The sequence below is a fragment of the Rhinolophus sinicus genome, linkage group LG09 (assembly GCF_036562045.2).
Source record: "Rhinolophus sinicus isolate RSC01 linkage group LG09, ASM3656204v1, whole genome shotgun sequence".
In the NCBI taxonomy this organism is placed as follows: Eukaryota; Metazoa; Chordata; class Mammalia; order Chiroptera; family Rhinolophidae; genus Rhinolophus; species Rhinolophus sinicus.
Window position 1 is genome coordinate 93,478,825 of NC_133758.1, and position 12,569 is coordinate 93,491,393.

At 32.5% G+C, this 12,569-nt stretch overlaps 1 protein-coding gene across 4 annotated transcripts in view; it reads right to left on the reverse strand.

The window, feature by feature from the left end:
* DGKB (diacylglycerol kinase beta) overlaps positions 1 to 12,569 on the reverse strand; it is a 642,123-nt gene that overhangs the window by 404,643 nt on the left and 224,911 nt on the right. For 2 of the 4 annotated variants that reach the window (XM_019727049.2, XM_074340800.1), the window contains one exon: positions 5,957 to 5,989. The exons of the other annotated variants lie outside the window; for them this stretch is intronic. In XM_019727049.2, coding sequence (XP_019582608.1) covers positions 5,957 to 5,989 — 33 coding nt within the window. The remainder of the gene's footprint in view (positions 1 to 5,956; positions 5,990 to 12,569) is intronic. 4 annotated transcript variants of the gene reach the window in all.

Genomic DNA, 12,569 nt, shown 5'->3' on the forward strand with positions numbered 1-12,569 from the left:
CTTAACCACTACATTGATGATGATTCTTGGGCCAGCTCTAGGCTCAGTATGAAAAAGTGTCCTGATCAGTTAGCAATGTCTTCCATATGTGTTTAAATGCTTGAGTGTCACCTTCCTATACTATCACGTATTCATATATACATTCCCTAGTTCTTATATTTGCTTTTTAGAGTATCATTTTAATTTCTGTCATTTAGGAAAATGACAGAAGTGTACTTAGTAAAACTTCTAAAATTTATTAGGGACAGACAGGTCAGAAAACTTTTCAGACCAAAATAAATGCTAATCAGGATAGCATTTACCTTGCAATTTCATGGAGCAAAAACACTACATATATATTTGATGTGGCTGAAAATGGATGATACAATAGGACTCCTGAAATTCAAATTCTTCAGAAAATGATGTACTTACATATAACCATAATTTCTGGCAAAAATATGGACATTTTTTAGACAGATCATTCTTTCTAAGCTTGTAAATTCCAATCTTGTCCATAGATGGTTAAGAATATAATGCACAAACAGAATGAATTATAAAATGAGGTTTAGAGTTAAAAAGCGTGAGCTAAATCCCATCTCTGCTACTTAAATATTATGTAATTTTATAGAAGTCACTCTTATTCAAAATGGAGATAGTAATACCTATTTCTCAGAGTATGTAAGGTTTAATAGAAATGTATAATCCTAACATTGTACCTGTATTAGAGTACGAGCTCAATAAATGAAAGTTATTAATAATATAAAACAGGTGTGATTCACAAATCAAGGTGCTCATCAATATTACCATTACGCATAGTGTTTGTCACATGTCCACAAGAATATATATATACATATACATACACATACATACACATATACATATGCATATACACATACATATATATATTCTACTAGTTACACTTGGCATATGTTTAAATAAGTTCAATGTTTATATTTGAAAAAACATAGCTTATGTTAAAAGTTCAAAAATGTAATCCTGTTGGTGAGTATGGAAATAATTTCTTTCTAGTTTCTTACATGCAAGTAAATAAAATACGGTAACAGTATTCTGCAAAACTCTACAATGTGAAAATTTTAACTTATCTATATACCTTACATTATTCCATACAACCCGGCGATTGTTATCTAGCACTTAATTCCTAAAATACTTAGATTACAAGAACCAAATGAAATTTAAGTTGGTAGTCACATTCTGGAACTAGCTATTTGTGACCAGACTATTTATATATGTAATTCTGGAAAGTTAAGACATGTAAGTATATGTCTGCAAAGAGCTACCATATCATCTATTAACATTATTTTATTCTTGGCTGTGCATATAATTTGGGAAATTTCTGTGTAGTATGACTTCATAACTAACACTAAAGTTTTAACTAAAACTAAAGTTTTAACACTTTGGGTTTTCAATTGCTATTCTATTTTTGAAATGTATAATTATAAGAAAGACATATGTAACAAGTTAATAAAAAATCCTCAGATATCCATACATGAATTTTATTATATAATCTGGATAACACTACTAAGACAGTAAACATTTGTTTACACACACACATTCGAGCACACATATGCTAAGGAAACCAAGTGGTTTCTTTGTTTGAGGAAAATATACGTAGTAGGTAGAATTTATGGAATTAATTCAAACTGAAAATTTTACAACAGGAGAGACTGCTAAGTATTGAATTTTTCCCAGGGCTTTCTTTTGTTATACTCATTTGTTTTATCTTTATTTCCAAATTTTATAGGCGTGTCCCTGAGATATTTACTATATTTTATTTAAGCAGCATAAGTTAACAAGAGGGTATCTGAATCCTTTTTTTCTATTTCCACTGAGAAAATCTTTATTTCTTTCTTATTTTAAATGAGGGGCAGGAAGGGGGAGGCTATTGCATCTTTGAAAATCTGTCCACAAAATTTTCATGAGTCTGTTTTGGAAGTCAATTAACCCCGACTGTCAGAGCTCTATTATGATATTTGAGAGTTATTCCCAATGCTGAAGTTATTGAAGTTTCAGGTAGAGCTCCCCAACTTTATTTTCCATCTTTATTTCAGATAAAAATTGCTCTCTGACAATCAGGTGTAGTGCTCATCACTTCACCTTCAGTTTTTCTTTTTCTTTTTCTTTTTTTTTTTCTCTCATTGTTTTGGACTCTAACTCACAAAATAAATTCCTTATAATTAAGACAAAGTTTGTTCTGCCAGGTAAATTATCCCAGACATAAAGAGTTGGAAAATCATTGCCTTAATCAATAGAAATTATTCAAACAATAACAAGAATCACTCTAACCAAAAAAAAAAGAAAGAAAAATCATGAAAGACCATAGAACTAAAACATACAAAATACAGTTATTGATATTTCAGCATTTTCAAATGTCAACTATTTGTGTTTGCTACGCAGACATTTTTAAATATAGAATTAAATGTTTTGTCATCGTTAGACTACAAGTAGCACACCAGATCTTAACTGGGGGATATATTGTATTAGAATTCCAGAAGAATAATCACCATAATAAACACAGAAAAAAAGCTGAAAAGACCATTCACAGAAAACAGAAAGATGAAATAAATGAAATAAAAAGACCACACTTTAAATATGTGCTCTAAAAAAAATCTTTTTCTATTTCATGCTGATTCTCAGAGGTATTTAGTATTTGTACATGGCTGTAAACTGCTTTCACAAAAGGGCTGTTTACCACAATACTTAAGCCTGCTGTTATCGGATCACTCACAAACTATAAGCAGCAAGTGATGATTACCTCAAGCACGGGGTTTTCTTCTCTTTGTCCAATCTCAGCATGAGAGACAGGCAGCAAGAAAGCACCTCAATTGGTAGAAAGCCACAAAGAAGGGGAGAGGGATGCTTTGCTGCCAACGACATCCTTCAAAGGAATCCTGGAACCTGCTTTCTCTGGTACTGCACCACTTGCCTCCATGGAGACTTAAGACCTTCCCTGCCACTAGAGCTAGGCCACGAGAATTTCCCAGAAACTCTAGAATTGTAACCCAAGGGAACACTTGGGTATTCACATATAAAAAAATCTCCCTGAAGCAGAAGTGTCACCATATTCACTGGGGCTTGTAAGGGTTATGAGCTCTGAGAAACCATTTACTGAGAGACACAAAGCTGTGCCTTTAATTATTGTGACCTTACTGTGGGATTTGAACCTTTTACTGCCAGAGAAACCAATTCATTTCAAAAATGGCAAAGGCTCTAAATCCTTGGGCAATGTATTTACTACCTCTAAGCCACCACTGAACTCATCCATAAAATGAGAAGGCGCGTAATGATAAATTGATAACACATGAAGTACTGGCATAAAATTGACAGTCAGTAAATGGCATTAATTTTTAAAACAGAAAAAATATAATACTATATTTAATCATTAAATTTAACACAGTAGGCTGCTTAGATTGTAGTAGTTAAAGATGGGTGCTGTGAAGTTCCATGCCCAAATTATCTAATTTGGGCTATTTACTAGCAAATGGTAGCGCCATTATAAAAATTACGTGTGTATACATGTACCTCAACTTTGCTCACTCTCCATTCCTTTTGTAAATCATACTAATTGATGGCCATGGTTAAAAGCAAGGAGGCAGCTCTCCTGTATATGCACCTTCATCATCTCTTTCTATTAGTTAAATGATGAACATACTGATTTCTGTATAATCCCCAATCTGGTTATGCCAGTTCCAAGTAGAATTTATCTTACTAATGTAACTGTGTAATTCAAGCCATTGAATTGTGTGTGTAAAATGAGTTATTTCTATGTAAAACAGCTTGCACGCTTTGGTAAGACATAATAATACAAGATAATGTGTGTGTGTGTGTGTGTGTGTGTGTGTGTGTGTGTAGGAGAACTTGTCAAGTTGGGTTTGGATCTAATGACTATAAAAGTAGGGAGAATTAATAATAAATATCGGAGTTTCTTTTTTACACCAATTGCTTCACAGATATCCTTGAGTTTGCTTTGTTTTTTAATTAAAGTTTATTGAGGTGACAATTATCAGGATGGCAGAGTGGTCTAAGGCGCCAGACTCAAGCTTTGCTTGAGTTCTTTTTATACTTTAAAACAACTGAAAATAATTGAAAACAATTGCTTTCATTAGCATTTGAATGTCTTTAAACGAGATGATAGGAATGCTTTTGTTTTACTTTAAAACAGTTGATAATTGAAATTTATGATGAGTGACAAGACCATGATATATGCAAGAAAGGCTTTGTGCGATTTACAAATAGTAATTATGTCCTCATAGAAAAGCTGTTTATCCTGTCAAAAGTATAGCCAATTAATAAATATATATTTTAAGAAAAATGTTTAAGGTATGTATACGTCATTCTGTAAGATTCCTCACATAACTTTAACCACCTTTTCAATTAACCAACAAGCAATTGTTCTCATGGTAGAACATTAGGATTCTCGTCTGTGTGTGTATATATGTGTGTCATGTGTGTGTGTATGTGTGTGTGTGTGTGTGTATGCATTCACACACTCATTCATTTGTATCTCCATACATGGGCTTAAGAAAATTTTTGGAACAACATAGTTAAAATAATCTTATATAATTATTTTGGAAGATGGTGGAACATTTAAGTTAATGCAAATCAGTATGTTACAAGAAAAAAAAAAGGCAGTGTGTGAAAACCTTTAAAAGTTTAAAGCAGAAAAAAATATTTAACAAATAAAAAATCTATTATGAAAACAGTAATTTTGGTCCATTTGTTCAATCTACATAATATAAATTATATGGCTCAATATGGGAGATCTTTGGAGGTTTGTAAGTGTAAAGAAAAAAACTTTAAATCTTAAATACAGTGCCTATATTCACTTAATGGGCTATGATAGGGGCAAAAATAAACTCAAGGACCTTAACATATAAAATTAATTCTTTTACACATAAATAATTAGACTAAATGATACACTTTCCTAATACCTTTGTCACTTGACTGTGTAATATAACATCTCTATTTTATAATAATTATCATAATGGTATCAACTGACTTAAATAGTATAAAAGCAGCTTAATATTTCCCTTAGATTAGAAACATTATATTTCAAGCATATCTCCGAGTACTTTTTAAAGTAATTTCTAGTTACAAAAGGAATTTTTTTAAATATTCAATGAGACATTCTACTCCGATTAGAAAACTTCTTAGTGGGGAGTAGAGAGGTTATTACATTTTTTTTGTTCAATTACGTTATCCTCTAAATAAATTCATCCTCATATGTTATATATATTATAAATAATATTTTCCTAAGAAGCCAATTCCAATTGTAATTTTAAGGAAAAAATACCATTTGAGCATATCCTTTAAAGATAATAACAATTGAGTAATATATGGTCACAGAACAAAGTGGGGGTTTTGCTTCATTAATGCAAAGGTAAAGCTAACACTTTACTGAAAATAAATATTGTGACAACGCCTACATTTATTTTCAAAATAAGTCACTTATTCTGTGACTACATTTTTTGAATGACTTTCCATAAATAGCGTATCATATGCTAAATGATTCAGACATAATCTTTAACAAATGATGGGCATTTCAAAGAGAGGAAGAGTATCTTGGTGTACTATCACTGAAAGCTACATTTTACTGTCTCAGAAGATTGACTTCTTTTGGGTTTTCTGCAAGGTATTTATATTTTAACTTAACAAATAGGAACGATGGCTATTCTTATACCCTCGTCAAAACTCTTTGCAAAGTAAGTTTTATGTTTTCTCTGTAACTTTGTTTCACAACACTTCTTGCTTCCTTAATGTTTATCACAAACGTAGGTTGGAAATGCTTCAAGTCTATTCCATCATGAAAATATAAAAATCCCCCAGAATATGAGAAAAAAATAAAACATGCAAATTAATATTAGTAGTTCAGTGAGACAACCCCAAATGTCCTTCATAATGATTAAAGATGCATAATGACCTATAATTCCAAGTGTGAAAACCTGTTTGGCTTACGCACCTCAGGGACTGAAACTCCTGAAGTGGGCAGATTCTGTTGAAAAAGAGAAGTTCATGTTAAAGCTGAAAAAAAAAGGCATACTGAAAACAAACACCAATGACAGTTCTTACACCACTGTTCTCCTGTGAAATAAATGAATAAACATCAAGTGTGTTTTCTTGTCATAATTTTTCTTCTTACTTTCATTAAATACATATTAATTCACAAAATAAGGAATGTTCTAACGCACAGTGGGTTAGGCTGTGGAATTATAATACTTATCCAAGATACAATTTTATCTACCTAAAGCAGACTGATCAACGTCTTTGGTCAGCTTCACAGACCTCACTACAACACTTATGTCTTACATTTATATTTTGGAATAAGAACTCATCTCCAACTTCTATAATCTTTCATAAAATGTCCCTACTAATTTTTGAAGTTGCCTGTTTACCAGCCCACTTTTTCATTTTCCAGTCCAACTCTCCTTCCTTCCTAAAAATACTCAGTGTCTTTTTGATGTAGATCTAGCTTATGGTGCTGATTTTATTTTGTGATTTCTGGAAATAAGAAAAAAATGCATTAATACCAGTAAAACATAAAAATATAATTAAATAAGATTTTACTTGAGAGTAACTTTTATTTTTATTTATTTTATTAGTTTCAGATGTACAAACATAATAATTTACACCACTCACAAAGTGATAACCCCCCTCCCTAAAACAGCAGTTTTCTGTTTTTTTAAGATGAGATTAAATATACTAAGGCTGGTTTTCATGACAGTGTATCTTCCATTACCCACCACTCCTACTTTGCTGAGTCACACTGGGAAGGTTTTCTTTTGGCAAGAAACAGAGAATAGATTACTGAATTCCAAAACTCTGTGTCCTATGGGACCTAGAATAAATTTGGAAGAATTATTGACACTCCTAAAACTAGATAAAGGTTTCCCATGGTGGGGGGTGGAGGAGATTAGGAAAGTTGGATGGGAAGCTAGGAGATTTTAGACAATTGTGTGTCTCTTAAAAGGAGGGAATTTCTTCCCCGGGACCAAGTTATGTGAGAGGGACTGTGGGAGAATCCCTAAGATGAGTCTGAAAAACCTGAGAGCACAGATATTAGTTTACATCCTTACAAAGTAGAACTTCAAGAAGGCAGCAAGAACCAAATGAATAAATAGCCTCCTCTGAGGTAAATGAGGCTTCATATGGCATCACAGTGGCTCAACATAGAGATGGACTAGAAGGATCCAATGCACTCAAAAGTGGGACAGAAAGAGAAGGGGTCTAGGACCACTCTAGAGGATATTAAGGTGTCCAGGAACACAACTTTGTTTATAAGACTATAAAAGTAAAAAATACTGTAGCTGCAAATTTTTAGTCAAAAAATGTAATGAAGTCTGGGAAGATGCACTAGGGTTAACAATCCCACAAGCATAAGAAGCCTATGGAAATAATTGCTGTTGATCCTCAGATGAATTGACAAAAGGTTTGGTAGAACTTTCATTGAAAGCTTCCTGATTTCAGTAATATGCTTGACTTCTTGCATCTAAGTCAGTCTACATACACCTAGGCAATGGGTTGTGGGAAAAATGTTAGTGTGAGCTTCAATATGGGCTAGCTCAAAGCTTTTTGTTAGCCTACTATTTTTCTTCCTCAGCTCTTGGTTGAAGCTTAGATTGAGTAAACATTTTTAAGACATGAATGTAGCCCTTCCATCTTTATTGTAATATATACGTATTTCCTTATGTTCCCTCAAATTCATATTAAGTAATTTATCCTATGATTTCTTATCCTAATCTATGCCTGGACCCAAGAGAGTCCCAGAGACTCAAGAACGAAAACAAGATGCCCATGAAGCAGCCTCTAGGGCGTAAGTCTACTTTGGGAAGAGTTTATATTCACTGTACATATGTCAGCCAAGAAAAGGCAATGAAAAGGCAAGGGAAGTAATTATAGTTGTTAAATGATTCAGAATAATAACCCAGTGCAATGCAAGATTCTCAGATGGATCCTGTCTATCCACCTCTACCACCAAAACAAAAAACTATTAAAAAAAAACAAAAAAACACTTTTAATTGTGGGCACTTGACTATAAACAGGAAAATGACTCATATTTTGGAATTATTGATAATATTCTTAAGTCTGATGATAGAATTATAATTGTATAGAAAATTGTCCTTAATCTTATAAAATGCCTGCTGAAATATTTACAGATTTAGTGTCATACTACCTATAATTTATTCTCAAAAGATTCAACTTCACAAAATATATGGTAAGTGTATATTGTTGTAAATATGTATATACACGTATACATAGTGATCTACATATAAAGAACAATGGCAAAATAATAACAATTTTTTTTTTCATATAAGTTGGGGATTTCAGGATTCATGTAGGCCAGTGCCACAAAGAACAAAGACTATGCGAAGTTGGATAATAAAAATCCCATTTTAAAAGACACTGTGGGTTGAAATTGAACCCTGGCTGCCACTTTGCTACCACTTGTGCAGAGAACTTCTAATTTGTGGATAGTCGTGTTAGCAGGCTTCTTCCTTCTTAGGGTGGTGGGGATATGGGTTATCTCCTGAGAGCAAATGAGTTTGGCGGAGAAAGTGATATGAAGAAAGTGAGGAAATGGTAAAGATTTTGTGAGTACTTCTTCGAGAATGGGAAAGCAGTTGACTAAAGGTTAGTAACAGAATCAAGTAAAACTGAGAGCTCAGATGGGCTAGAAGTCATGAATATATAAGACAGAAAGCCACCAGCTCTGAGAATTTTCTCTAGCAACACCCAGATGTCTGAGAGATACACTACAAATTCACTCTAGGAACAAGAGTAATGAGACAACTTTTATATGAGATCACTTATAATCAAGATGTATAGGCAAAGAGTGTATTAAATATCATGTCCATCAGTATCTCATCACTGAGTTATAATAAGAAAACTATGGTATCTAGTAAATGAAAAAGAAGCAACTTTTAGAAAATAAATTGAGATATTACTTCATTTTTACTCTTATGTATATGATTTTTAAATATCAGGGAGGAGCAGAAGAAATGTTTTATTTTTTTAAAAATTATCATGAGTGTATAATTCTAAATGTAATATATTTTTAATCAGAATTAATACAGGAACTGTATATTTGTATTTAATCAAATGTGAGGTGTGACTACAGAGGAATGTGATTGATTTTTTTAATCAGTATAATTTTAATATTAAATAGAATACACAGTACAGATAATTAGTTTAAAAGATGCATTTGCCTTCAGGGCACTTATTAAGTTCAACCTAGTATCAAAGAATTTTTTAAAATCCTATTATTCTAAAGTATTGAGATATCTCTTGTCTTCGTATTTTCTAACATGTAATCATTTTAAATTGACAATTTAATCCAAATTGTCATAGGACAAAGAAAAATCTTTGGTGGAGAGATTATTAGAGCTTCGACTTAGTTAAAAATATAATAAGAGAATAGTACTCACATTAAAAGGGTCATCAGTTATTTTAAGAACGAAGTAAAATTAACAGAATTATACCTTATACCTATATAAGAATGTTCATATTTTTGAAAAATTGCTTCCATATTTATTGTTTCATTTAATCCTCCCACTAAACCAAGATTATATACTCCATTTTTCAGATTGGGAAAGTAAAAATCAGAAAGATTAGCTAACTAAACTAAGAAACTAAAGTTAACGACAGAATCCATATACAGTCCTTTTTTTTTTTTTTTTTTTTTTGTCCCAGGCTTTATTTATTCAAATAGAAGGTTCAACAATACTTTTTTTTTTTTTTTTTCCAGCCAGGTCTCTATTTTTTAAGTGATTTTGAAATCAAATTATTTTAAAATGTGGCTGAACACAGCAAAGTATTTTGTAACCACAGTGTATATTCTGTTCTGCCTGAAAGAACTGGCTTGGATATCATTGTGGGTTCATTTAACATAACTTCCAGTGCAGTGGTAAATTAAAGAGGCCAAATAAAACCATTTTCAATAGCTGTTTTCCTTACATACAATTGGATATTTCTGGTATCAAAAGAGAAGTGAGAGACAGAGAAAGGCAGGTTTAGTAAAAGAACAATTGTCTGCCGAAAATGGTACAGTGCCTCATCCTAAGAGGAAAAGCTGCTCTTCCCTCACAGAGGATACAAAATGCATCCAGGGCAACTCTAAGGTATAGAAATGAAGCATATGTTTCGTTTCCATGAATTTTACTTTCACATTTGAGCTTCAATTTGTTTAACCCTTTATGATTTTGCAGGTCCTTAACTACGTACACTCACACATACGAATACAATACAAATTTCGATAAGGAAGCGGGATTGTAATAATTTTAATACTGCTGCTGCTTTATTAACATCTTTAATCAAAGATTAATTCAATGTAAGACAAATAGGTCAAATAGAAGAATTAAAAATTGTTTTCTTTTCCGGTGGCACTTTGAAATATCTAATGAAAACATAACTATCGATATATTTTAGAATATACCCATATGATAAACTTATCCTGGATCCCTTGCCTAACCATTCTCCCTACAGCCAAATTTTTAAGCTTGCATCAACATAAATTTAATGGTAACAAACATTTTTAACTGAGATGATTTCACTACCTTTATAATTATAATTGCTCAAAAAAGATCCTATTTTTACTCTTGTAAATGTAACCATTTATACGTATTTGCAGAGTTTTGGTGTGGAGATATTAAAGAGAAGGGAGTATGAGGCTCCCTCCTTAACAGCTCCATCAATGTGTGTGCATTTCTGTGATCAGAAGGGAAACACACTGAACCTTCAGGGAAAGGGCACCTAGTACAATGGATATTTGGAAACATAAGGGGCACCAAATGTTTTGTTTGAAAATGTTAAAACTATTTCTTTATGGATATATTCAAATTATTTCCAACACAGATTTCTATATATAAAAACTAAGCGAGAACAACTAAAACCCTATCTAATATGATTACTTTTGTCCTGCCTACGTGATTAGCTAATGAAATTAAATCATTAGAAATGTTATCCTACTTGGGTACATCTCATAAAATCATCAAAAGCCAATATGGTTGAAGAAAGTTACTTCAATTTCTTTTTAGCTCTGCTCCACAGTAAGAATATTTGTATATTTAAATGCTTGGAAAATAATTTCAGAGAACACTGTACCTGTGTGTCCCACTCTCTAATATATTCTATAATTCTCTCTCTTCACTTCTATTCTAATCTTCTTTATTGTTTTTCTCTACATTTCGTTTTGAAATGCTAGTCTAGATCCCCTAAATTTATTTCATGTCTCACCAATTGCTAAGGACTGCACCATAAACATTAAAAATAGGTTTAGAACGTGAGATTTGGGGTAAGGCAGATATTGCTTCTGCTACTTGAATGTTGTACAACTACAGGTAAATTTCTTAATCTCGCTAAGTGTCACGTTTCTCAAATGTACAGTGGGCATTATAACTAGTCTCAAAAAATGGTAACTTTTGGGTGGATGGATGGCTCAGTTGGTTAGAGTGTGACCTCTGAACAACAAGGTTGCCTGTTCAATTCCCGCATGGGATGGTGGGCTATGCCCCCTGCTACTAAAGATTGAAAATGATGTCTGGACTTGGAGCTGGGCTGTGCCCTCCACAGCTGGATTGAAGGACAATGACTTGACTTGGAGCTGATGGGCCCTGGAAAAACACACTGTTCCCCAATACTCCCCAATAAAATCTTTAAAAAAAAAAGGTAACTTCTATTAACCTTAGAACCCACGATTCCCTGAGTTACCACTGCCTGCTTGGACCTCAGCAAGAAAGGACAGATTGTGCTTCATCTGAAAATATTTTTTAGTTGCTAATAACTAGATGGCAATCAACAGTTTTATTTATGTTTTTACTGAAATATCTATGTTAGGGCTATTACAATAGAGAGAAAGAAAGAAAGATACAGGAGGGAAAGAGAAAAGAGCAAATGGAGAAAAAGGGAGAGAGGAGAGGCTTAGAAGAATAATAGTGAAAATCCTCCCTGCTATCCTCCTCAATCCTAGAGACTGTCCTTTCCAAAATCTAAACAAAGAAAACAATGAAATTGAGAAAGGGAAGGATGGGAGAGCATAACCTTAGTTTTTTTGTTTGAAGTATTGCAAAATTCTTAAACATAAGATTCAACCATCTCCAAAGCATGTCAAAATGAAACATACATGTGTTAGTATTTGTTTCTTCACATTATTCTTTAGCATTCTGACTTTATATAGGTAATTAATATTAAGAGATACCAATATATATGTACGTATGATTATATTTGTGAATGTTTGGGACTGAAGTCTGATCTGAGTGCAGTTGGTGGTTTGAAGTAAAAACAAAGCAAAACAAAATGAAACAAAGGAAAAACCCAGGAGAAACGCACCTAATATAATAGGTTAATAGCTGCTGAATTTCATATTCATAAAATTAATCAATAATGCTTCCTGTTATGGCTATTCTTTCTCTCAACAAGTACATGAACCCATTCTAGAAATGTATCATTGTATCATTAGTGTAATGCTGCTTTCCAAAATATGGAAAAATCACTGTACATAATAAAATAATATTGATAATAATATTTAGAATTAAAGCATTAGGCTGCTAAGTTTTCCTTTTCAACAATCTTGGTGAAGA